The sequence below is a fragment of the Dermacentor silvarum genome, chromosome 9 (assembly GCF_013339745.2).
Source record: "Dermacentor silvarum isolate Dsil-2018 chromosome 9, BIME_Dsil_1.4, whole genome shotgun sequence".
NCBI lineage: Eukaryota > Metazoa > Arthropoda > Arachnida > Ixodida > Ixodidae > Dermacentor > Dermacentor silvarum.
The window spans coordinates 124,648,261-124,675,588 of record NC_051162.1 but is presented as its reverse complement, the minus strand read 5'-3'; the positions used below and the strand labels follow the sequence as shown (position 1 = coordinate 124,675,588).

The 27,328-nt window shown below is 43.8% G+C and overlaps 1 protein-coding gene across 13 annotated transcripts in view; it reads left to right on the top strand.

Moving 5' to 3' along the window:
- LOC119464243 (uncharacterized) overlaps nucleotides 1-25,394 on the top strand; it is a 50,475-nt gene extending 25,081 nt beyond the window's left edge. For 4 of the 13 annotated variants that reach the window (XM_049655521.1, XM_049655522.1, XM_049655525.1 and 1 more), the window contains 2 exons: nucleotides 101-196; nucleotides 14,660-16,123. In XM_049655521.1, coding sequence (XP_049511478.1) covers nucleotides 101-196; nucleotides 14,660-15,061 — 498 coding nt within the window. In that variant the 3' untranslated portion in view covers nucleotides 15,062-16,123. Of the gene's footprint in view, nucleotides 1-100; nucleotides 197-10,014; nucleotides 10,115-14,659; nucleotides 17,419-21,179; nucleotides 21,225-22,909 lie in introns of those variants that run through there. The other 9 variants (XM_049655523.1, XM_049655520.1, XM_049655529.1 and 6 more) reach the window with 8 other exon arrangements.
- The last annotated feature ends 1,934 nt before the right edge of the window (nucleotides 25,395-27,328 follow it).

Below are 27,328 nucleotides of genomic sequence, written 5' to 3'. Positions count from 1 at the left end.
GTTCCGCGAATTTTCAAAGCCTTATGAAATGTGTTACAATAAGCTGCTGCATTAACGCTTACAGGTTGCAGTCGCCTCTTTAAATCTCGGTGATTATCAGGGACCCAACCTTGGGGTTCGTCAAGGAGGCGGCTGTTCCCAAATGACCACTGGTGACATTGTGGCAACGCAGCCTTCATGGTCTCAAGAGTCTCCGGTGAGTAGCTTAATACTGAACAGTCCCTGTGGAAATCCATTTGTTCTAAAAGCCCATATCGTAATTTTTTAGGTCGCAGTTGAAATGCCGTTTCAAAAAGTTTCCTATTTTCTCGTTTCCCGTTTCCCGCATTCCCGTTCGGTTGCATGTCAGTGTGTCCCAGCGTGGGTTGCCGATGTCAAACCATAGTACATGTTTTTTACAAATTTTTCACTTTCATGGTTCGCTGAAGTGGAAGCTGAACGCAGAATTGTGAAGTGCCTGGCGCCGCCTACTGTAGAACCCTTGATACAGTGATCTTTCAGAATGGTACTACAGGCTTACTGCGATACAAATTCGTCGTATATTTTGGGCCTCATTCGCTGCCCACGCGAGGTGATTTTATGGCGAGAGCATTGATTGAACCAGATTTTCACTTTCAATGCCAGCAGCTTGCTCAACGTGCTTCGCCTATTTCGCATATTGCACCGGGAGAATGAGGTCATGGTGTATTTGTAAGCAGACTGTTCTCACACTGCTAACGACTTTGCAGCAGCTGCCTGTAGTGCAGAGGATATTTTTAAAAGATTCCTTCAGTATCAGCAGTTGCTCTACCCCACGAAGCACAGCCATTATTTTTTTTGTACGCTGAGATAATGCCTTCAAATTGTGATTTAAGAGTAAGCTTTAGCTCGGGGGTACCTATCTAAATACATGGAAAAGGAGAAATTGTTTTTCTAGGCAACCACTGCAACAAATTCGGTGAGATTCATTGCATTTAAAAGAAAAACTGAAAATCTAGTCATTGTTGGTTTCGAATTTTTTATTTAGGTCGTTAATATTGTAATAAAAATTTTAAAAACGCAAATTTTGAGAAAACGAAACTATCAACTTTACAACTCTGTAACTCAGCAATGAAAAGTTGCACTATAATTCTATAAATTCCTCCTAATAGCGCATTTAGGCGGACAAAATTTCTATATTATACGTGACTTTCAAATAGACCACTAACTTGTGAGTACAACTTTTGCGAAACGATTGTCAACAATGTAAACAAATTTACGTAAGATATAACCTGACCAAATTTGTTGGCATTGGATGCTCTAATGGATGCAGTTTAAAGACCTGCGAAATCTGTTTTAGGTGCATAAGAATTTGTAAGCATCCTGCTTCTATTATTTTCTCAGACTTCCCAATTTTGAAAATTCCATTAAAAAGAACTTCTGGCCCTGAATCAAATTTTTGTTTCCAATTATCACTGGAATTGAACGTTTTCTCTCAAATGCAGCAAAATATCATGAAAATTTGTGAGGCGGTTATCTCAGAAAAGCGTTTCTGCGTTTTACCTGTATTTGAATAGGCGGCGTCAGGGTTCGGCACGAGCAAAAGCTTACTCTTAAAGGGACACTAAAGAGAAACAGGAAGTTCAGCTGGAATAAAAGAGGGATCTTCAGGAATGCATGCACATTTTGTTGGGCGCAGAAATATGAGTTATTGAGAAATTCGTAAACAAAAACCAAATACCTCTTCTTCAATTTCTCTCACCCCAGATTTGGTGCTGAAGCAGTGTCGTCACAGATTTCATTGCTCTCAGCGAATCAGAATGCGCCATGATACGTCACCACTTACGTAAACGGCCGAGACGTCTCGCTGGCTGAATCATGGCTGCATGGCCGCTGCGTTTGCGTTCGCCGCGATGGATACAATTGCTGCCGCTGATCCTTGCAACGAAGAGCTCGCCAGGGAAGCAGGACAGCATTTCAGCGATATTCAGTGAAACGGAGCGCGAAATGATCCTCCGTGCTCGAGCGGTAGGTGTTTCCGCGTGCGATGGCGGTGAGCCGCCGGCCGCGCCGGCGGAAAGCAGAGCTTCGTTTTCGTCGACGGAACGCGAGGCGTCCGGTCCACCAGGCGAAGATGGTCCCGGCAAAACAAGCGTAGAAAGTTGCGCGCGTACTCGGTATGGTTTTTTCGTGGCTTTATTTAATGACATTTAGCACACACCGAGCAGCCAGTTTGCTACTGCAGAGGCACCTGTAGGGCATAGGCGGAAAGTTTTCACTGTTCCGGGGAGGGGGGGGGGGGGGGGGGGGGGGCTGGGGCCTGCCCAGCTTTCTGAAACCTACGCATATATATATATATATATATATACAGGGTGTTTCAGCGAACACTTGCAAAAATTCGTAAAGCTTGCCTGTGGCGATAGCCTTCTTTTTTATGGGGTTTTACGTGCCAAAACCAGCTCTGATTATGAGGCACGCCGTAGTGGGGGACGCCGGAAATTTGGACCACCTGGGGTTCTTTAACGTGCACCTAAATCTAAGTACACGCGTGTTTACGCATTTCGCCCCCATCGAAATGCGGCCGCCGTGGCCGGGATTCGATCCCGCGACCTCGTGCTCAGCAGCCCAACACCTTAGCCACTGAGCAACCACGGCGGGTAAAAAAAAAATGTGGCAGATAGCCCAATTCTAGTTAATGAGCTGGTCTACTCGAAGAGGCGGACATTACTTGCACAAAAAATTGAAATGCATAATCGACTCATTAACACAAATTCACTAATTAAGTTTTTAAGTAATTACCTGATGGCCCATCTTGCAATTTACAAATTGTAGCCACGGAGTTCTCAAGGCGGATACACTTGGAATTATTTCTCAGGATGACACCAGTTTCGAGATATTAATGCCTGAACTTTGCGGAGAAATGCATTGGCGTTCCAGTCAAATTCGTAACAAAATGTCGCTTTATGCATTGAAGCACACAATTAACTGGAACGCCAATGCATTTCTCCGCAAAGTTCGGGAATTAATATCTCGAAACTGGTGTCATCCTCAGAATTAATTCCGAGTGTATCCGCCTGACACCGGCAAAGAAAAAAAAATACATATTGCCGAGAGCTAGTGGGGCTATACTAGTTCAGGTGCAACCAAACTAGGCAGGCCCACTAAGCTTCATCAAAGTCACTCCCTCACCAGAACAGGAATTGGCCTCCCTGGTGCAGTATTCGGCCACTACCTCCCTCATGACTCCGACAATTAACCCATGGCCCTCAGTTCCCAGTGGCTGCGGAGCACCTGACCAAGGCGGCGGTCAGACCTGCTACGCGGCAGAGGGTGCTAAGAATCTCTGGGTCAAGACAGGCCGCCAATGGAAACTGAACCTGGCTACGTTCAACACGCGCACTCTCTCGAGTGAGGCTAGCTTAGCAGGACTATTTGAAGAATTATCAGGCATTTCCTGGGATATTATTGGCCTTAGTGAGGTTAGAAGAACTGGTGAGGCTTACACAGTACTGACTAACGGCCACGTCCTCTGCTACAGAGGTCTTCCAGATAAGAAAGAATCCGGGGTAGGATTTCTAGTGCATAACAACGTAGCGGGCAACATTGATGAATTCTACAGCATTAATGAAAGGGTAGCAGTCGTCGTAATAAAGCTGAATAGGAGGTACAAAATGAAGGTAGTACAAGCCTATGCCCCAACCTCTAGTCACGATGAAGAAATAGAACAGTTTTATGAAGATGTTGAGCTAGCAATGAGAAAGGTGCAAACTCAGTATACTTTAGTCATGGGCGACTTCAATGCAAAAGTGGGGAAAAAGCAAGTTGGTGAGCAAGCCATTGGAAACTACGGCATCGATTCTAGGAATGCAAGAGGAGAGATGTTAGTAGAATTCGCGGAAAGGAATAGGCTCCGAATAATGAATACCTTCTTCAGGAAGCGCAGCAACAGGAAGTGGACCTGGAAAAAGCCCTAATGGAGAAACAAGGAATGAAATAGATTTCGTACTCTCTGCCGATCCAAGCATAGTGCAAGATGTAGAAGTGTTAGGTAAGGTTAAGTGCAGTGACCATAGGTTAGTGAGGTCTAGGATTTCTCTCAATTTGAAGAGAGAGAGAGTGAAATTAGTCAAGAGGAAACAGGCCAACCTAGAGGCAGTAAGCGTAAAAGCAGACCAATTCAGGCTGGTGCTCGCAAACAAATATGCAGCTTTAGAACAGGAAGATGAAGATAACATAGAGCTAATGAATGAAACCGTAACTAGGCTGATCTCAGAAGCAGCAATTGAAGTGGGAGGTAAGGCACCAAAGCAACCTGTAGGGAAGCTCTCCTAAGAAACAAAGGACCTAATAAAGAAACGACAAAACATGAAAGTGTCCAACTCAAGAGATGAGATAGAATTCGCTGAACTGTCAAAACTGATCAACAAGGAGAAAGTAAGGGATATTCGAAATTATAACGTGGGAAAAATTGAGGAAGCCGTAAAATATGGACGCAGCATGAAATCAGTAAGAAGAAAACTAGGCATAGGACAAGGCAACATGTATGCACTGAAAGATAAGCATGGTAATATCATCAGCAATTTTGATGACATAGTAAAAGCAGCAGAAGAATTCTATACTGAGCTGTACAGTAGCCAAAACAGCCAAGCTACTTCCATTCGAAATAGTGATGAACCGGACAGTAGCGCACCCAAGATCTCTGCCAGGGGGGGGGGGGGGGGGGAGGGTTGACAGTTTGCCAATACCATCTAAACAGCACTAATTTCGATTTCTTCACGGGAAATTGTTAATAAAATGCGCTTTTTGCGAGTGTGCAGACGATTGCGCGTCTTACATCTTAGTTGCAGTAGTCAAATGCGTAAGGAAAGAAAAGGGGTTAAACAAAAGGGGGGGTTAAGTTGGCCTCAGAGGGGGGTTCCAACCCCCGAATCCCCCCCCCCCCCCCCCGTCGGTGCGCCACTGGAACCGGATACAGAAGCTCCTTCTATAACTAGCGATGAAGTTAGAAGGGCCTTGAAAGACATGACCAGGGAAAAAGCGCCTGGAGAAGATGGAATAACAGTAGATTTAATCAAAGATGGAGGAGATATCATGCTTGAAAAGCTTGCGGCCCTTTATACGCAATGCCTCACAACTTCAAGTGTACCAGAGAGCTGGAAGAACGCCAACATTATACTTATCCATAAGAAGGGAGACGTTAAAGAATTGAAGAATTACAGACCCATTAGCTTGCTTTCAGTATTGTATAAAATATTCACCAAGATAATTTCCAATAGAATCAGGACAACACTTGACTTCAGTCAATCAAGAGAACAGGCTGGCTTCAGGAAGGGATATTCTACGATGGACCATATCCATGCCATCAATCAGGTAATCGAGAAATCTGCGGAGTACAATCAACCTCTCTATATGGCTTTCATAGATTATGAAAAGGCATTCGATTCAGTAGAGATATCAGCAGTCATAGAGGCATTGCGTAATCAAGGAGTGGAGGAGGCATACGTGAATATCTTGGCAAATATCTACAAGGATTCCACAGCTACCTTGGTTCTCCACAAGAAAAGTAGAAAGATACCTATCAAGAAAGGGGTCAGGCAAGGAGACACAATCTCCCCAATGCTATTCACTGCATGCTTAGAAGAAGTATTCAAGCTCTTAGACTGGGAAGGATTAGGAGTGAGGATCGATGGCGAATATCTCAGCAACCTTCGGTTTGCAGATGACATTGTCCTATTGAGCAACAATGGAGAGGAATTACAACAAATGATTGAGGACCTTCATCGAGAAAGTGCAAGAATTGCGTTGAAGATGAATATGCAGAAGACAAAGATAATGTTCAATAGCCTGGCAAGGGAACAAGAATTCAGGATCGCCAGTCAGCCTCTAGAGTCTGTAAAGGAATATTTTTATCTAGGTCAATTACTCACAGGGGACCCTGATCATGAGAAAGAAATTTACAGAAGAATAAAATTGGGTTGGAGTGCATACGGCAGGCATTGCCAAATCCTGACTGGGAGCTTACCACTGTCGTTGAAAAGAAAAGTGTACAATCATTGCATTCTACCGGTGCTAACATACGGGGCAGAAACTTGGAGGTTAACAAAGAAGCTCGAGAACAAGTTAAGGACCGCACAAAGAGCAATGGAACGAAAAATATTAGGAGTAACGTTAGGAGACAGGAAGAGAGCGGTGTGGATCAGAGAACAAACGGGGGTAGACGATATTCTAGTTGACATTAAGCGGAAGAAATGGAGCTGGGCAGGCCATGTAATGCGTAGGATGGATAACCGGTGGACCATTAGGGTTACAGAATGGATACCAAGAGAATGGAAGCGCAGTCGAGGACGGCAGAAAGTCAGGTGGGATGATGAGGTTAGGAAATTCGCAGGCGCAAGTTGGAATACGCAAGCGCAAGACAGGGGTAATTGGAGATCGCAGGGAGAGGCCTTCGTCCTGCAGTGGACATAAATATAGGCTGGTGATGATGATGATGATGTATCCGCCTTGCGAACTCCACGGCTACAATTTGTAAGTTGCAATATGGGCCATCAGGTAAGTAGTTAAAAACTTAATTAGTGATTTTTGGTAATTAGTCGATTATGCATTTCAAGTTTTTCTGCAAGTAATTTCCGCCTCTTCGAGTAGACCAGCTCATTAACTAGAATTGGGCTATCTGCCACAGGCAACCTTAAATAAATTCTGAAAGTGTTCGCTGAAACACCCTATATATATATATATATATATATATATATATATATATATATATATATATATATATACCTCTGTTAACAGTTTTCTATTTCTAGCTTTATGGCGACAGCAATTATATCGACACGTCAGGCAAATTGTCGCGGTGGTCGTCGCCGTGATGTTCCGCATTAAATCTACAAGCTATATACATGAGCGACCCATACCCTGTGGGTGCAGAAAAAGCACGTGACAGTGAGCCAAAAAGGATGGCGGATTGATGGGCATTATTTCGCACGCGCTCAATATTCTGGTTAGTTGTAGGTCACGTAATCAAACGCAAATGGGAAGGAGAGAACACGTCTTCTCCTCCAGCCCTGCCGTAACTGTGAATGGCTGTGCGCGGCTGACGCTTATGGGGCCCGCGTGCCATATCTAATTGTTTGTAATCATTGGTGTGTGCAATGATAAAGGGCGACCAGGGATGGCTGCTAACTTCATTCGCGCTGTGTTCCTTGCCGGGCTGTCTTTCTGCGCCCCTAGTGTCGCAGAGTTAAGAGACAGAGGTCATCGCAGATCACTCACAGAGGCCGTCAGTAGTGGACATAAAAATGGGCAGATAATGATGATGAATCTAATTTTCAGAGTTACGGTGAATCGCGCGGCTGCAAGAACCGTTCGCCTCCGCTGCCGGCGTTCTTCACAATGCTTGCGTTGTGAAAGCGAGTGCTCGAGGTCATCCAGTGAGGTATTTACAGGTTTACATGGTCCGTGCTTACTATGTTCACTATGTCCACAGTGCTTGCTATTTTAATTTTGGTGAATATTTACTACAATTTATATGGCCAGTATAACTAATGTATAGACTCGTGTAAGGGCCACACTTTTCTGTCGCGATTTTGACGAGCCTTTCATGGGACCGGGCCATTTGACCTCCTTTTTCCAACTACTAGTATGAAATCCGCCGTAAACCTCCGCGATCGCCTCCTCTCGACATCCAGTAGCGACGCGTGAAAGTATGCTGCGCGACAATTTGCTGTTGAGCCCGATCAGAATCAGCGCACGGAACGCGATTGCTTCTCGGTTGGATGTCTTTTTTCTTTAATATTGGCTGTCAAGTTATGGGTGCGGCCCTTACACGGGTGCGGTCCCTACACGGATTTACACGGTAAGAATCTTCCTTCGTGTAACTGTCTTCTACTTCGCTATCACTAATACTGCTTCGCCTTCCCGGCCAAACTGCACTCTTTTTTATTTTTTAGTACTTTGAGTCCGAGTATAAGCGCTGCTGCGCATGACTTCTAGACTTCTATCATTCTGATTTTGAGTGAATCCGGCTTGGCATCATTTCGGTTACTGAGTGAATTCTGTATACAAGGTGTTTCAGCCAACAGTTTCCAAAATTTTTAAAGGTGGCCTGTGTGCTAGATAGTACAATTCCAGTTCATGAGCTCGTCCACTTGAAGAAATGGGCATTGCTTGCACAAAAAATTGAAATGCATAATCGACTAATTAACAAAATTAACCAAATAAGTTTTTAGCTAATTACCTTATGGCCATGTTGCAATTTACAAATTCTAGCCGTGGAGTGCGGATCCACTTTTAACTAAATCTCAGGCTGACACCAGTGTCGAGATAATAATTCTCTAACTTTGCGGAGAAATACATTGGCGTGCCAGTCACTTACTCAACAAAACGTCATTTTTTGCATCAAAGCACAAAAGTATGAAAAGAACAAATTATGGGATTTCACATGCCAAAACCACGATCTGGTTATGAGGCACGCCATAGTGGAGGACTCTGGAATAATTTAGACCACCTCGGCTTCTTTAACGTCCACCTAAATCTAAGTATGCGGGTGTTCTACCATTTCGCCCCATCGAAATGCAGCCGCCGTGGCCGTGATTTGATCCCGCGACCTCATGCTTAGCAGTCCAACACCATAGCCACTAAACGACCACGGCGGGTAAGCGCAAAAGTAACTGGAACGCCAATGCATTTCTCCGCAATGTTCGGGAATTAATATCTCGAAACTGGTGCCATCCTGAGAATTAGTTCCTAGTGCATCCGACTTGCGAATTCCACTGCTAGAATTTGTAAATTGCAACACGGGCCATAAGTTAATATGTTAAAAGCCTAATTGATGATTTTTTATTTAGTCGTTTATGCATTTCAATTTTTTGTGCAAGTAATGTCCACCTCTTCGTGTAGACCAGCTCATGAACTAGAATTGCGCTATCTGCCACAGGCAACCTTTAAAACTTTTTTGAAAGTGTTTGCTGAAACACCCCGTATTTATGGCCTCTACATGCAAGAGGCGATGTTTCCATTCTTAATGCGTAAATGTTGTAAATAAATAGAAGAGCTTTTGTTTCTTTTATTTTGTCGCCAGTCGTTAGCATTGCCTACTGGAAAGAGAATCAATATTGATTCACATATCACTCAAGTGCTTTTCACACGCCGTTGATAGAAGACTCTGCCGAAGGGGTCACTGAAGTCTACAGGTATTGTTTTTCAGGGTCAAAAAAGCACGCAAAGTAATTTGAAGTGAGGTGAACATATATCAACATATTCATTCTCTAGGTATAGGCTATCCTTTGAGTTGACTACCTCCTTCTCTTTAAAAAACAGAACAAACTTTGTCCCTTGTATATATTTAAATATATTGTGGCTGTGCGTGGTGTTCTCAGCAGAAAAAAAATGTTAAAATGAGGAAACACGGATGAGGTAGCCGCCGCTGCTGCTTCTAATGCGCTTGTCCTCCCATTGTCAGAATTTGCCGAAAGAAAGCGAAAGTATAAATTAAAGGCCGTGCACGTCCGTGCCAACAATAGTGTCATAAGCTTTTAGCCTCAACAAAAGTGAAAATGTGGAGGCAACGCAAGAGAATCCTCAAATTCTGTGGGTAACAGAACTCCGGTAATAACATTTTAGGGGCGGGGGGGGGGGGGGGGGGAAGGGGAGGCTTAGCCCCTCCGGGACAATTCCGGAGGGGGCTCGAGCCCCGGAGCTCAAGTTCCGGTTTCTCTTTAGTGTCCCTTTAAGGGGGTGAAACATATTGCTACGCCCATGGTGTTTTTTGTTTTTTTTTTCACACCGTTTGGTGGTTTCATCTTGGATAGTTAAGACAACCAATTACTAAAGAACTATCGCTCTTATCCATGATTTCAACACCAATAACGTTTCGTTGTTTTTCTCGGCACGAATGTACTCTCCTTGCCGAAAAATAAGAGGAACAAGTTATATGTTTTCGTGAACTGGAATGGTATTTCATGAATCGTCAAAAGTTGATAAAGTGAATTAAAATAGGCTGCTCCATTAGAGCTGAAAGGGTGTGGTTCGCCTCTTTAAAGTCTCTGTGATTTTCAGGGACACAGCAACGGGATTCGGCATGGAGGCGGCTATTCCCAAATGGCCGCAGGTGACATTGTGGAAACGCAGCCTTCACGGTCTGAAGAGTCTCCAGTGAGTAGCTTAAGATTGAACGGTCCTTTTTTCAAATTCATGTATTATGAATGTACTTGGCAAAGTGTTTAGGTCACAGGGAAATTACCGTCTCAAAAATTTTATTTTCAGTCCTGTAGACTTAGCACAGTTGTTTTCTTGAAAAACCATTTTTTATAAATTGTATTTGGGAAACGGGCCCGAACAACCCGAAGGTCGAAAATTCGTAATATAGTGGCCGTTGTTTGTGATTCCGCAAGGAACATGCAGCCGCAATAACTATTGTAAGTGGCCATGAGAAAGAGAAGGTGAACAAGCTGGCATGTACAAAAAAGGATGCCAAGCACGTTGTTCCGCGCTGTTATGGGGTAGCGTATAGAGTCCCGTTGAGCTGCGAAAAAGTTTACATTGACCAGACGGGTCGGTGTCTAAATTACAGACTCAGGGAGCATTCATCGTCTTTAAATGTCGTAGCGGGAAGTGCGCACTTGTCTGCGCACTGTAATTAATACGGGTGCATTTAGTTCTTTAGTAGTACGATTGTCTTTAGCAAGTCAAAAAACAAACTGGCAAGGGAGATTACAGAATTCGGCTAGATTTTCGTACACTAAGCCACGTACGTTAGTGTTCCCTCTACAGCGCTCCACGATAAAGGAGGGGGCTTTCTGAACTGTTAAATTTGAGGTCTTTAGACACATCTGTTATCAGAGGTTTTTATCTTGAGCCTTATCGGCCATGTTTGACTGCACCTTGTGATGTGTTTGACTGCACATTCGCAAATCACTGCTTTCGTGGACAACTCTCCCATAAAAATCAGTTGTAAGCGAGTATCTGTTCTGTCAAGTCTTCGGCCATGTTGTTAGTCCATGCGGTACGTTTACGAACTGTAGACGAGGCTGCAAAAGCAGAGTTACAGGCGTTTGATGATAAGAATGCGGCTGAAGTTCATGTACATGAAATGTGTACATGAAACACGAGCGACGTAGCACTGCGAATTGCAAACCGAAGCAGGCAGCACGTGTGTGCACAAGGAAGCAACACAACTAGTAAGAACAGGCGTATGACTGCCCTCAGCTGCATGGTGGCGTGGTAGCAGAGTCGTAGGATCTCGTAGGTCGATCAATAGACAGCATTTACCCGGCTTACGTAACCTAGAGGACCCTTTTGCCAGCAGGATGCGCCCCGAATTGCCGGAAAAGGCAGGAGAGGAGCACGGGATTGCCTTTTGTTTTTTGAATTCGTGGCGTCTCCTAGCCGCCTAGTTCAGCCACCAAAAGATGTTCATCACGGCACTCTGTGCCAGATGCGCCTGCCTATTTAAAAGATGTAAAAAAATGTAAGAGTTTAGTTAGGGGCTCTTTAAAGATTGGTAAATTTGAGCTTTATTCGATGAATATGTTGCCAAAGAGCTACAATAAATATATGGGTTTACATTTCCTAAGCCTTGCAGATATCCGTAGAGGAAATACATTCATTTAAGCTTCTTGTCTAGGGAATAGAGTGTATTGCACTAGAAGTATTGCGATATTGTCTCTAGTGATTGGTGCGCACTCCTAAATGGCAGTGAGTGAGTGATTTATTCTGATGAAATTGGGAATATTGGCCGCTTTTGTGTCACGATTTGTCGAGAAACAATAGAAATTTTGGCTTATTGGACATTCTTATATGGATGCGATTTTTGATAGCTACGGACATTTAGTCATACTGTGTTATATCACGTGGGATAAAAGTATTAGAAAGATATGTGGCGTTCATGCCCACGAATTTTCACTACAACGCTTCCTTTGTAGTATAGAAATGACGTGTGTGTCATGAACTTGTGTATATGTGAACTTTTCTATTTAAACTTTTCTGTTTGAAATGAACATTTCTAACTCTTTTTGGTAAATCAAATCTTTAGTCGCCAATTAATTATTTCCAATATTTTCATCATTAGGCCTCAGATTTATGCTCTCGCACTGTTTGAGAACACGACAGTAAATTATAATGACCTGCGTCCAACTTGACAGTCGAAAATTTTGTCTATTGATATGCATACTAGCTATATGACACTATGGATACCTTATTGTACACAGTATGTTACGTCTCAAAATGGAATTGTTAGCTATGTAAATTTCTCAACCACTCTAAAGGAACATTAGTAAGCATCTTGCACCGCTAATCCAGAAGAATCAATAAAATAACACGCAGCGTGCATTTTATATGAACCTATGCCAAGTTGTAGAATTACCTAGCTATGGCACTTAGCTCAAGCGTTGGGTAACATATTTGGCTGCTAGATTTCCCCCTAGAAGTCCTAGTGTGAAACTCCCGGGTGGTGGGATCCCAGGATCCCGCGTGCGCAATCTGAAAACAGTGACAAAATAATTGGGTACAACTCAAGTACTGCGTCAAGAATCAAACATGATACCAAACCAAAGACCATATCAGACCAATCACGATATCAAAGGACAATTTGGAAACCATGGAGAAGTGAACTTGGATAAGCAAAGAAAGGAGACCGCTGCATGCTCCATTAGATTTAACAGGTCACTGTGAAGCAAGCAACTTGTCGAGGCAATGTCAAAGAGAAGACTGTGCGAAGATCAGTCAGGGAATAGGTGACAGCATGTCACAAATATATGATATCCAGAAAAATATTTGGCCTTCGCAAATAGTCTTTTGGTGAAAAAGGACACCGCATCCCCCAAATTGTGAGATTCAACTGCAAACAAAACTAGAAGCACGCACATTGTAAGCTATGTCACTCAACATCGAGTCGACACATTGAAATCGGGCCTTGTCTTTCGACATCAGCGCTTTCCTTCGTTTTTAACAGCGAAGCTGTTTAAGCCAGCCGTAATTTCTGGTACGTATCAAGAAACTACCAAGAAAGAAAAGAAACTTTCTTGCCGAGATGGGATTCAAAATCGCGTACCCCTGGTCCCAAGGCGAGCGTCCTAACCACTAGGCTATAGAGCCACGCTAGCAGAACATGCACTTATGCGGACCATATGATTGCGTTTGAGCGTCGCCGTCTTCGTCCACCGCTGGCGCGTTCGTACGCTCGTGCTCAGCTAGGTGAAGAGGATGAGAGCGAGAGAGATACGCATTCACGGAGCAGGTCTCCTGGAACGCGGTGTCAGTGTTGCAAGCTGCGCCATGCAATGCGCAGTGACGGCCATAAGTCCGAGATGCGCGAAAAAAAATTATCATCAATATAAGTAATAAGATGAAATGTTCGCGCACTTCCGCAAAATGCTGGGCTATACGATCGCCCAGCTTCGCTGTTTCAGGCGTTGCGCGGCCGAGTGCAAGATTAAACGTTTTTTTTACTCTAATCCTTGCCTTAGACGTTTTTTGACGTATTTCTTCTACTTGTCTGTCAGCTTTCTCATATTGTGTCTAAATCAAGCGTTATCTTCTGCAAAAAAGCTTGGAAATCCCTTAACTGGTGTCAAATCGTAATTCTCTTTCTTTTCTTTATATGTAGAGTATCGTCTTTGACTTCGGAAAGGGCTGGGTATCCGAAAATTTCAGCTTACAAAACAACAAAGAGCAAAAAAAGGAATGAAATTGTAAAACACCGTTAAAGGAATCCTATGACAAAGTAATAAGCCACTATTAAAGCATATGCACAGATGACCAGTGAAAACAGAGCAAAGAAACAAAAGTTTACGAGTCTACAAGAACACAATCATGAATAGATAATCTGAAGCATTAATCTCGGCATTACCATGAGTCGATCTTGACAAAAACAAGCCATAATGCTATTGCTAATATTTTATATATAGAATTGGAGTTAGGATACCTTACAGAGGATGCAGGCAATGCAAACGGAGTCTCTCAGCATCTCTGGAACCATAACACGGCAAGCATTAGCAAATTATGAAGGGCAGCTTACCGCTTTCCTTAAAAACTAAGTATATTCAGTGCATGCTATCGGTACTAACATGTGGAACACAAACACTCAGGTTAAAAAAAAAAAACTTGAGAAGAATAAGGACCGCGCAGCAAGTGATGAGACGATACACGATAGGTGTAACGTAAAGAGACAGGGAAACAGTGATACGGATTACAGAGAAAATGTAGTAGGAAATATTCTAGTGGCTAGTAAGGGGAGAAAATATGGTGGGCAGCATATTTATTGCGTAGAACGTATGACGCGTTCTAGTTGCAGTACGGTTGTCTAGAAAGGGAAGCGCAGTCGTGGACGGCAGTGATTTCGGTGGTGGGGTGAAATTAAGAAATCTACTTCTACCATAGGATGTAATCGTCTGATGCTAGCAGGTGTAACTGCAGATGGCTGGGTGATGCCTTCGGCATGCAGTGCACATAACGTAGGCTGATGATGAGGATAAATGGGTCGCTGGACACCCCACACAAATGCCTTTGTCTCACAGTGGACTAAATGATGACCACCATGGTGATTCATGCTATAGAAAACTGCATGGTACAAAACTTGCTGTTGAAACTCAAGGTTCATTGCTCTCTTTGGAAATTAACAGATGTACCTTATACCAGAAAGCCAATATGGGGTGATTTTTGTTTACTGATATAAGAGTCCCCGACCGAGAACCAACCATTGCAGGGCGAACATCCGCCGATCGGCTCCAGAGAGTCAAACACCAGGTCACATTCTCTACAACCACTGAGTGGGAAATGGCCACAACATCTGCAGCAAGGAGACTGGGGACGAACTAAAGCGAGAAGCGGCTCAGGCAATGCACCATCAGTGAGAAAAACAACGCACCGCTCGTGTAATTCAAATGACAAAAGCCAACTGACTCTAAGATGGAGCAAGCATCAATGCTACGAAACGATCGAGTACTACGCTGACGTAAGCTGTTACTACGACGAACCTGAAGGTGCAGACGGAGACAACGACTACGATGCCATTGATATCAACCAATTTCCGCGTCGATCCAAGAGGGCCGGTCACGATGGAAGCTCGGGTGCCGTCGCATTTATTCGAACAAACACCACGCTGTAGACACAGGACCCACTGTAGGTGTTCAGTGATCATCGAGACAGTGCACTGTATCAGAACGAATTCAATACGATGAAACTTTTGTTCAAGTAGTTGAATAATGTCGAAAGTCTTGTAAATATTGAAATAGAACCTGAAGAGCTCTTAAGCAGAGAAAGGCGGCAATAGTATCCTGTTCGCAACATTCATTTTATTATTTCTATGACTTCTTACCAACTATATTTACCTGAATGTTGTCATCTTCAGCAGCCACATTACTCATTGTCGTAGACCACTATCCTATAGTTTGTTTGTTAGGAAAGAAGACACGCTTATGAGTGTATCTGTTACGGACGCATAAAGTACTTGTAGACCAAATCCGTTAGTGTTGTTTTCTCGGCTGCACTCAAGCAGCCATCAACTCTCGGATAACACGGGCACTGTGGTGACTACGTCTGGTATAATGTAAGCATTTCTTTCTATTGATTCCTTACCTTTCGCATGGGTTACCATTCAAGAGTTTCCCATCACTTTTTCAAAATAGACGGAGCATCACTCGGACCATTGAAGAATCTTGAAAACAGTACAATGGCAATAAAACTATTACAAAATTTGGGTCCGACATTAACACTGTAGAACAAAATAAAATGCCCTACTTGGCGTCAGGGGGGTTCGCGGTGCAGGTGCTACCTTGTCCACGTTCTGTCCATCATTTTTGGCATCAGCCAATATACTCTTGCGTCCTCTTCATCGAAAGTGTTAATTGGTCTTTTTGGTTTGTCTGGCTTTGCTGCGGAGGGACAAGATTCGGAAGACACGTTTTTCTGGTCGGTGTTATGCTAACTTCTGCGGCACCGATAGCATGATTATGCTGCACTGTTCACACAAGTCCGTGACGAGCTATTTGATAATACCTAGCTATGCTCTCGTATTTTTTTTCTCCAGGTACACCACGATGTCAGGAAAGAAATGCACCTGTTGCCTGAGAGTGCCGAACCAAACGAGAGAAATGCTTCGCTTGTAGAAGCTAGAAGAGATGCCTTCAGTACCTCCGAGGACACTCAAAGGAGATGTTCTTGCTTTAGTTTGTTTACAAAGTCTTGTTAGTAAACATTTCAATAATTCAACGCACGTTGCATAAAAAGCAGCTTTTGTGATCTATGTTATGACCGGATTATGTATAATAAGGCACTTAGGATTGAGGTTTGGCTGAACACTTAACAATTATTCGCCTGCTGTATTCAGATCATCAGGCAGATTGTCCATTGCTGCTGGTTTCTGTGCGTGCCAATAAAAATATCACAACACGCTTCGATTGCGTAGCTTTCGTCTTACTTGCCGTTGGTTCATATAGAGTCATGACCAGGCCAGTCGTAAATTCCTACTGCAAGGTAGGCTTCAAAAGCAGAAACGCTCTTGCACGTATTAGAGGTATTTCACAATTCATGAACTGTCACGCCTGGAGCCTTACAAAAATATCGATGTCTGGTAGAAGGCCCTCCTAAGCTGGCCTGCATCGCAAATGGACGAGAGCTTGAATTCAGTTCCAAAACTGTTCCTTAATCAGGGAGCACTCTTGATCATCAAGTGTTCTGCACACGATACAGGCTAAGGTATCTGAATTCGATATCGTTGTGCAATTAAAAATTGGCTATGCAATAGCGATAACTATACGCGTGCACGTTTGCTTAAAATTGCTTATTATCGCTGTGAGCTATTGATTGTGACCTGAACACCTAGTTAAGCACTATTACATAATCGTTTATTCCGAAAGCTGCTCAACGGATAGTTTTCTTCTTACATAAAATTTTAATATTATCAACCCTTTTAGCAATGCACACTTTCAGAGGATTTCACTTTCATGCCAGAGGGGTATTACAGCTGGTTTGTGACGAACTCATTATTCGCTCCGGCCAATGGGGCACGCCGGTCTTCACTCTTGCTAGTCGTAAATGTCTCCTGTAAAGCAAGAAAAGTTTATACTACCAATAGCTCAATTATGAACGCCGCATTCGTTACGCATCAAACTGGATATTTTGGGCTGGTATTAAACTCGCAAATTGGAGTTATCTTCTATATTCTACGCATTCTATTTATTATTAAGGTTAAGGTAACGCATCAGTTCAGGTCTCTAAACGGGGAGATGAGATGTTATCATGTTGCAGAGAGAGTCATATATAGCCTACGGAAGAAAATAATAATGTTTTCACTGATTGCTCAAATCTTAGGTTATTTGAATGCATTTTGCACAAGAAAAGAAACAAAATGAAAGTTTTCATTTGTTGTAGGAATGTTACCGTTGATTACGCGTAATAAAGCACGTTGTATTGCATGTTTTAGGTCTCCTAATTGCATGCATGTGTGATTTCTGACTCTTTTCGGATGGCTCAACGGGATCCGCAGAAACTGGCACTTTTACTTTCAAAATTCACCTTTTTGACCTTTAAGAACATTCTCAGTGTAAAAACTGCTTCATCGAAAAAGTTAGTGCGGATCCTGACCCAACACGGACAAGTAATCTCAATGCAATTTCTTAAGATCAGGCTATTATCTAGCTCTTTAACAAGATTTTTGCAATGAATGAACGCTTCAGCATATTTCACATCGGTTGCTCGGTGTTCCCGAGCGTGGCACATCTGCATCTCCAGGGGCCTAATTCCGAACGCCGATAGTAAGGAGCAAACATCCATGGCTTTAGAAGGAAAGCACACTAAGCTAGCATATTCATGGCATGCCAAACATAAATATCCAGCACCATGCTCAAGAGGAACGTAAGGGCGCTTAACACGTATTGTATTAGATATGGCCGAGAATGTACATCTCACCGCTCTCGTACCCACAAAGTATGCATATGTCCTTAACGCAGCGCTGTAGTACCTCGTGTTTTGAGTACATTTCTGGCTTCACGGGTTGAAGTTGTATCCTTGAAGCCACAGGCGTGGATGGGCCATCCACTAACACAATATCAATTTTATATCGTCTTGGGCAGCAAATTACAGTGTTTTCATTACCGCAATCATATTACTGCTGTGTGGTGCATCCACCCAAGCCAGTGGTTGGCTTAACATGTCAATCAACAAGAAGCGGTCATTTACAGAGATTTGCTGTGGTTCATGAAAAGACAGGACAGGTGCCTTCTCCTTTAAATATAACGAGATGCGGGCGCTTACGTTTTGTACTCTGTAAATTTGTATCCCAAATATATTTGTTGCTTCCCACTGCGTTAATGTGCAAGTACTAATGTAACCCATGACACAGTACTGGACGCAATGCGTACCGGACCATCATATTCGTTCTCAAGTTATCATAGTTGGGCCACATGAATGATGGAGCAGCTAGATGCAACAGCATGGCTGCATACGCGTGGCGTATAAATCAATCCACTTCCTTTAGCCATGATCGGGAGAGCGTTTGCTGAATAACGACTGAAAAATGTGTAGTAAAATGTGTCGTATATAAACTTATTAAATCCAAGGTTTCTTTTGCAAACTCCCGCCACAGTTTCGTATCTGTCAGCCTCTTGGTCGATTGCGTTTAGTCGATGTGTTGCATGATAGGGTGTCGGTGTCTTGCGTCATTGTAGAAGTGGCACATTCCTATAGTGGCACACACCTCGCTACCCAAGTTGGCGTCAAAGACGTTCATTAGAGAGCAGCAGACACATACCCAGGGACTTTAGTTGGCATCAAAGAGGTTCATTGAAGAGCAGCCCAGACTGAGTGGCGCATGCCCCGTGCAGCAAGTCCTCGTGAAAGAGTTCCTCCTAACAGCGGGGCCTACCCAGTCTCGTGACTCCAGGGACCCTTGTCGGCGTGCAGCAGGTTGGTTGAAGGGCGGCACGTATGTACAAATAGCCACAGACTAAGTCACCCTAGTTGATCCGACGATTGGTTGCGAGGTCTGTTACCTCATCACAGCAGCCCAAAGCGCTAACCATTAGACTACGGACTACCCAGTGACCCAGATAGGGGGGAGAGCGGTCAGATACAAACGCATAAACATAGATAGAGAGCCCTAGAAAATTCCGTGAAGTACCCTAAGAAGGTTAACCCATTAATAATGGCCACTTTACGCATGTACAAATATTGTCAACCACTTGTTGCCTCTAAACCACATATACCTCTTGATGGAATGCCGCATGAAATACAGCGGCATCTTGGATTTTCTAAAGATCAGTTGCACTTGGGCGACTCCATTCTTCGGCCATGGATATGTGCCCAATCTTGGCCAAATCACTCACTACTATGACACAAGGGGTATACAATGAGTTATTGTATTTACATACATACCATACTTTGTCCATGCACACCTCTCATTGCAATTCTTCTCTAGACAACCATCCTACATTGCCTGCGTCTTCGTAGCAGCAGTTGAATCGTCGTCTCACAGTGCGCATCCACCTTATTTGCTGTTTGCATGTTGCCGTACTTTGTAAACGCGGTCGTGGATAAACATAAACCATGCGGGAAAATAAAGTGGTTCAGCTGTTCGGTACCTGCACAAAAGCATAACCCGAGGTTATACATTACATTGGAGGAAAATAAACACAATTGTACACATCACATTTATTTTTATAATGTTCACACAAATGCTTCATTAAAGTTTCGCTTCACATAGATTCCGATTTGGCAATTGTATCAGCATAATGTTTTATACAGCATTCTTACGGTACCTTACGCATTTTACAGCAGCTAAGTATCTATCTATGTATGTGCATACCTATGTATAAAGTTTGTTATATTGTATCTAACCGTTTTCCCACCTACCTGGGTCACTGAGTAGTCAGTGGCCGAATGTGGAGCCCAGCGGGCTACAATGCTGAGGTAACAGGGCTCGCAACCAGCCCTTTGACCAACCTGGGTTACTGAGTCTGTATAAATGCGTGTGTAGCGCTCTTCAATGAACCTCTTTCGCGCCAACAAGGGTCAATGTAGACGTGAAACTGGGTAGGTACCGCTGTTCGAAGAACCTGACGTCGACTTGGAGCACTGGGTATGTGCCACTCGGCTTGTGCTGGTGTCCTATGTACCTCTTTGATGCCAACTTGGGTCACTCCATGGGTATGTGCCGTTGAGTGTGTGCCACTCTTCGATGAACGTCCGTCACGCCAACTTGCGTTAAAGAGGATGTGCCACTGGAAATGTGCCGCTCTAGAATGACGAAAAAGGTTCCTTAAATTTTTCCGATGCTGAGCGTCATCGAATCTACGTCACAAGGGTTCATCAAGGACAGCAACCCGACTCATTAGTAGGCTGCGCCGCTAATGCACTGGGTATATGGCGACTTTCAATTAACGTTTTCATGCCAACGCTTTGGCAAGCTGCGCCATGAATGCACTGGGCATGTAGGGTACCCGATGAACCTGCCGCCAACTTGGGTCACGGAGTGTACGCCATGGAGTGTGCGTCCTAGCGAGGGAACAATTCTCAGCGTTCGCAGGCACCGGCGCGCACCACGCTTCTCGTCTCTGAGGCCACGCGCGGACTTCTCAGCAGTGCCACTAGATGGCGTAAGCTCGTCGAGAAAGAAGAGCGAGAGTGGAGCCCTGACGCTGCACGACGCTTTTCACAATTGTTCAAATGCACCGACGCGCCATGCATTTCGGAGGCCACGCCAGGCTTCGTGGTGGCGGCGCGAGATGGCACCAGGTTTTCTTAGGGAAGCGGGAAACAGGAGTGCCGCTGCAGAGCGTGCCTCACAAATAACTCGTTTGGACGGCGGCAATGCGTTCTGCCCCTATATTGATTCAATAATAACGCATTATCATCGACACGATCCTGAGATGAGTTCTGTCGCATTTTTTTCTATGAAGTTACCTTAATTACTGTGAAAGATGAGGAGTTATGTGCCTTGCATAGAAAAGCAACACACAGCTGCTATACGATTATAAGTACGGCGGTTTTCACGTTTGAGATAGTTAGGTTAATTATCGCTGTGAAGAAGCAGCTCGAACGTAAGACAATACCTACAGCCATACGGGACAAAAGCAAGATTTATACGGTGCTGCGTCCTGTGTCCTTGAGCCATTGCCGCGTGTTCGCAGCTGTTTCTTCACAACAAGACTGTACAAGTGTGGCTTAGGCTTTGTATGGACGTGGGCAATGATGGGGCTTAATGTAAGTGTTTTTTTTTTCCCTGTCAGACAGATGCTGCTAGCTCATGGTCCCTTTGGAATTACGTCCCTTCGGTAAGTGTTGTGTGGCATTCATTTCGAGGCGAAATATATTACATTTTAACACGTCTCCTCAACCTCGCTGAGATTCAAGGGGAGAGAGCGGTTATTCCCTCACCTTCCTTACCCTCTCTACGAAGCTGTTTCCCCTTGCCACGTAGTTCTCTGGAACACACGTGGACACTGCATCATTACGGAAATTCACGTAGACCCACCTTTCTAGCTTCGCGGTTATGGTTTTGTGCTGCTAGGCGCGAGGTTACGACATGAAATCCCCGCTACGGCGGCCGTATTTCGATGAGGGCGAAATACAACAACGCCAGTGTCTCATGCATTGGGGGCACGTTAAGGATGCCCAGGTAGTCGAAATTAATCCGGCGTCCCGCAATTGGGCGCGCCTCATGATCATATGCTGGTTTCGGCATGTAATACCGCAGATTATAATTTTCAATCTAAAGACACATTGGCTGTCTTGTTTCAAAACACGATCAGCTTCCGCTTGGGAGGACACTGCACCATCGCGGTTATACGCCGTTTTCGCCACCACACGCGCAGAGGAAAGCACGCAACACGAGGTGCAATAATTTGATAGCGGGCAACAGGCAAACGAGACGAGGGGGAGGCACGGTCGTGCCAGTGTGTGGCAAACGTAGCTAGAGCAGGGCGAGTGGAATTATGTTCATTGTATGTCAGCGCAACAACTAGACAAAGACGTAGAGAAAGAGACAATCACAGGTGCCGTCCTTCAAGTGAAGCTTTAGTGCAAACACGTAAACAATATACACAGCGTAGATTGCACCAAAGTGGGAAAAAAGAAATAAAACCAACGCCTTGTACAACAGCGCTACATACATCACGTCCGATAAAACATGATTAAAAAAAGTAAAGTTCGCCCTGCGTTTATAGTGCTGGAGCACAGACGTTCACATGTGTGCGCATGTTTATGGATATCAAAATGTTCAGCTATTCCGCGCGTGCGCTGGTCTATGTGCTTCGTAACGACAGCGGTTACGCAATCACGAGGGCAACACATTTTTTTTGTGGTAAAGTCTATATTCGACAGACCGGGCATTGCATCAACGTACGCCTGAAAAAAAAACACATTTCATTGAACGGCACACTGAGCTCTCATATATCTTGCCACTGTTGCACTTCTGGTAGCGTATTCCTTTTCGATAGTACCGCTATCGTTATGAGGCACAGAGATCAGTGTAGGCGTGAGATATCTGAAGATAGGCGAGATAACTGTTTTCGGTTGCTTTGATTCCCGGCTACGATCGCATTTTTCTTTGGGTCATTCCCATGGAACGCTATTGGGCGTCAATTTTGCTTCACTTAAATAAAATGTGGCGACATTGCAGTTCGGACATTTTAACTATACGGCGTCCCTCATGTCCGCATTTTTAGAATGTAAACTCAGTTTCACTGCATATATGCGCCTCGTAGTTAAAACAACCATTGGACAACCTTGAGTTGGTTCTATAGTTAAAACAACGCCACGCAAAAGGCAGTGATAAGAAAGACTGTTTTTATTCTGATGGACACGTCGTACTCGAGACGTCGTCCTGTGGTGTCACCACATCATATTCGCGTAGAGTGCTTCAGTTTTTCAATGTCATGACACGAGTTAGCTGAAACATGCTGTTCGCATTGTCGAAAATCACCTGTGAGAGTTGTTCTGCTCTTTTTTTGCCCCACAGGTGACCTGGCCTTGGTTCTAGTACAAGACGTCACACATGAGGCCAATTCAAAATGCTATGCTGGGTCCTGTGCACTATTAAATCTTTTTCCCCAGGCAAGACCAACGACTTCAAGATGGCCAAGGCAGTATTTCGGCCACTCCAGTTTTCCTGTTCAAATTGACTCCATGGGCACACAAAATGAAGTTATGTGTCTAAAGAACTATTAGGGGTGACTATGACTCACATTACAAAAGAACGTTTTTGTTTGGCCCTCATTCCTTCCAGACATGTCCTGCTAAGCGAAATTTACGATGCCATATGCAGTGTAGCACGGCCACAGCACACTACTTCAGATATATTTTTTTTGCCTTAGTTTTGTTTACATGAACTTGACGCGAGCGTGTCGAGTCGGAAGTCGAGCTAACCTAGTTTCACTTTATGCGTTTATATGCATCTTCCCAAGGCAGGTTGCGCGAGTGTGTCGATGCCTCGCGTGCAGATCGACAAAAGTTACCTCGACCCTGAGCATATTTCGACCTGACAACACGACTCGAGTTTTTTTATATGGTTCGTGTAAACGCAACTATTTTCCACACGCGTCTCTACTCTCTGGTACGTTATGAAATAGATAAGCAGCGATTTTGGACAACAGAGTGCGGAAACTAGATGCATTTTTCTTACTGCGAGAATTCCGAGAAGTCATATAAAGAAAATGTTATTTTAATGTCACTAGGTATTGTTGTGAAGTCCGAGGGGGTCCGAGCTGCATGCCACGAAGGTTCTATAGATGTTGCCATGCCAGGAGCCGGGAGAAGGAGAGGTCCTGGGAGATCAGAAAAGGGTTTTATATACAACTGTACATAGTAATTTAAGCGAAGGGCTCCAAGATGGTTGGAGCCGTCTACGTGCTAACGTCTTTGCATGTCCGAGCGTTTTCATCTCCGAGCGTCACACAACACTCAAGCCCCACTTTTTTATCCCTTTCGTTTCTCTCTTTCACTCGACAAGAGAATGCACTTTAGTTCTTCCTAGCCAATGACAATCTTCGACAATATCCCGCCCATGATGTGTCCCCGTTCCGCCGGACTCCACCTCCAATGTTGTTTGATCGCCTCCGCACAGCAGGCAACAATTGGAACCTTCGGAACCAAACGTCGACGTGGTTCCCACGGGAAGGCTCGACACTAGCCCCGTGCAAGAATTAGTCGCCTCTCCGTGACGGTCAGTTTGACAGGGTCCGGAGACTGGCCTTCGCGGATGCTACCGTTTCCAGGGAGGGCGACGGCTGTTGTTGTCTCGGAAGGGGGCTCCTGGTTTGTGCGTCACCTTCGGCGCCGAGCCTCGTCGTAGTTCGGGCGGGCGCTGGTACTTGTTTCAGTGACGCACGAGGCCGATGATCCATTTCAGCCTGGGGACTAATTTCTCGCCCATCAGTCCCAGGTGACGGGTGATGCTCCCTTGGCCTCGAGAAACTACGAGCGTGAGCAGCACTCCACAGCTGCACGTCTGTCCGTGAGGCCTCCTTTGTCCAGAAGGATCGCCAGACAGAACAGTATGTGTGCAGACTAAGATGCTTACCAGAGCGATAATTTTACGCCCAAAGCACAGACAGGCTTGCTTGCTTGCTTAACACATTGGAACACGCTCGAAGAATGATAACAGTTTCTTCTGTTCATCAACCTAGTAGCATTCTGTTTATTGACATTCGTATCCTTTCTTTTATGGCTTTAAGAAATTATAAGATCACTTATTTACTTCATAAAATACTAAACACCAACTTCCCCTTACCCAACACCACATTTAAGTTCCCACGTGCAAACACGAGGCAAACAACTAACTTTAACTTAAAGCTTCCCTTATTGCAGCAAGTGTCTACGGTGAACAATTATTGAAGTTTTTGGTGCTATAGCTTGGAACACTGTGCCTGTGGAAATAAAAGTAACCTGAAACTTTGAGCTTGCATGTAAACGCTTCTTGTCTAGTCAAACGTAATAACTGCTCCTTTGTAAATTAATACTTGTTCATGTAAGCAATGTTATTACTCACCGAGAAAATATGTACGGGGTTGACCTATATATATTTTTTTTCAGTATTGGACCAGCTACTAGCCACTTCAGGCTATTGGTCCAACTACTTTTGTGCGCATTCCGTGACTTTTGTAAATAAAGCTCATTTTCATTGAATGATTGATTGATTGACTGATATAAACAAGAGCGTTCAGAAATCTTTCTGAGCGTAACATCACTTGCTATTAGTGCAGTTACTAAAATAAAATATAGAAAATCTGAAAGTACGCGAGCAATCTTATAATATCGAAAATTCTCGCAATTTTTTGCTGTTATTGCTTTTAGTGTATCTTCAGATCAACTGAATGTCTGAGTGTCTAAACATATATTGACTCCTCGCCCAATGAATATTTGTTTGTTGTTTAACTAGCACCAGTCTTGAAAGAGTTTCAATGCTACTTTTGTGGTGAATAAAGTTTATAGGGTAATGCTTTGCATATGTTTATGACGCTGCAGTGATTTCTTCTAATTTTCCCAAATTCACTGTCTTAGATACAAATCCAGCATTTGTTGCAGTCGTTCTTGTTGCTGAACTAGCTAGGATGCGATCTACGTTTTTCTGCGTTCAATGCAACAGATAACTGAAGACTGCATCGCCTAGGTGTGTCCGCGTTGTCCTCGATATGTCAAATTCTCATTCTCCCATGGAAATGTATAGAAAGCGAAGAAATGTTCTTATTAGGCTACCGCTGTGCCAATTTGAAGGAAATGCGTTGTATTTAGGAGACAAAGTTGATTTCTAATTTATGGCCACAAATATTTTGCAAAAAATTGCCGAAAACTGGTAAGTTTTTAAAATTAGGAAGCACGAAGTTTACTAATCCGCAAATTTGCGGCAGAAACACACTAGCCCTCAACTTTTTAGAAACTAACATCGCTAACTTTTTAGCGATGTACCGACTGTCCCAGACATGCATCGCAGTACTGGTAAGTGCCTGTGTTAGAGCATGTCAATCGGACAAATGGGATATACCCTTCAGACGATGTTTGCTTAATTATGTGCATCACGCTATCACACCGAAAGCAATAGCAATGGTGAAAATAATCAGTTTTAACGTGTCTCTTGCGTCTTGACGCACTTTTGATCGGACCTGTGCACTAGCGAGATCGGTCAGATATGTATTTTTGTAAAACAAGGCAGGATGGTTGATGGCTGCGGAGCTCATTATGCCGTCATGCGGTGGGTTCACTTCTTTCTTTGTTCTTCACAGTGTATCACATAACGCCTGTTTTTCCAGTGGCTCGGCTTTCCAAGTATATATTTATATGCTAGACATGAAATAATTGATGTTCTCATATTGGTTGTCCCTATTGACACTTCTTGTATGGTGTGCACATTCTGTAAACAAACTCTTTCAACAGCAGTATGCTTTTAATGTTTCTGAAGATTTAAAAAATGTGGTGGAGGAAAATTTCAATGGACAGAACTATTTGGTGCCTCAAGCGGATGTGTTGACCGATAGCTTACGTAAAATTGTATTACAATGTTTGCGAGGGTTCTGCAAAAGTCACCACATAGAAATTAGTGTTATATTTAGGATCGTGAATATTTCTTAAATTTTCCTAGCTTTAGATGTCTCAATAGGTAGCGCTTACAAAATAGTGACGTGTTTTATGAGTTATGACTTGTAAACCTAATTCTTTAAGTTTCTCAAATTTAGCTATTTTTAACAGTCATAGTAAACAAATCAATGGCCATAATGAAAATGCCACTTTCTGCAGCACGTATAGGTTGACTGTATGTTTTTTTCTTTTGACGGCCACAAACCTCATGAAAGCCGGTGCAGTTTAAGCCGGGAGAAACAATTTCTCCCTTCCCATAAATTTAGATGGGAAGCTCATGATGGTAAGCTCCCTCTGAAACACTTTGGAATCGCTATGAAAATGTTCATCGCAAACTTTTTACCTTTTTTAAGGCGAGTATGCGCAGAGGAGCAGCATGTGCCATATCTGGGTGCCAAGCGCTCCTACATACACGTAATTTTCAAAGCAGTAGTTTTATTAAAATGCTTACAGCATTGTGTAATGGAGCCTTGGGGCTTCATTAGCGTTCGTAGGGAACCCTAAAGGCACTTTTCACACTTTAGGGCTTATCTTTTAACCGTAGCATAAGCCTCATCAATCTTAGGTACTCGTGTGTCGTTTACGACTCCGTCCACGATAGCTTTTCCGTCAGGCACGCTATGTCATGCTCACATACGCGCATGACTTTCGTAGGAAATGCGCGGGGAAAAGATTAAAATTATTTTTGGTACACAAGATTAACACTGAAGAGTGCAAATATTTTTAAAGTGAGCAGATGCGCTGACGAGGCAAGAACAACAACTCGCCCTTTCATCCGCTCTTAGGGCCCATTCGGGAGGTTGACTTC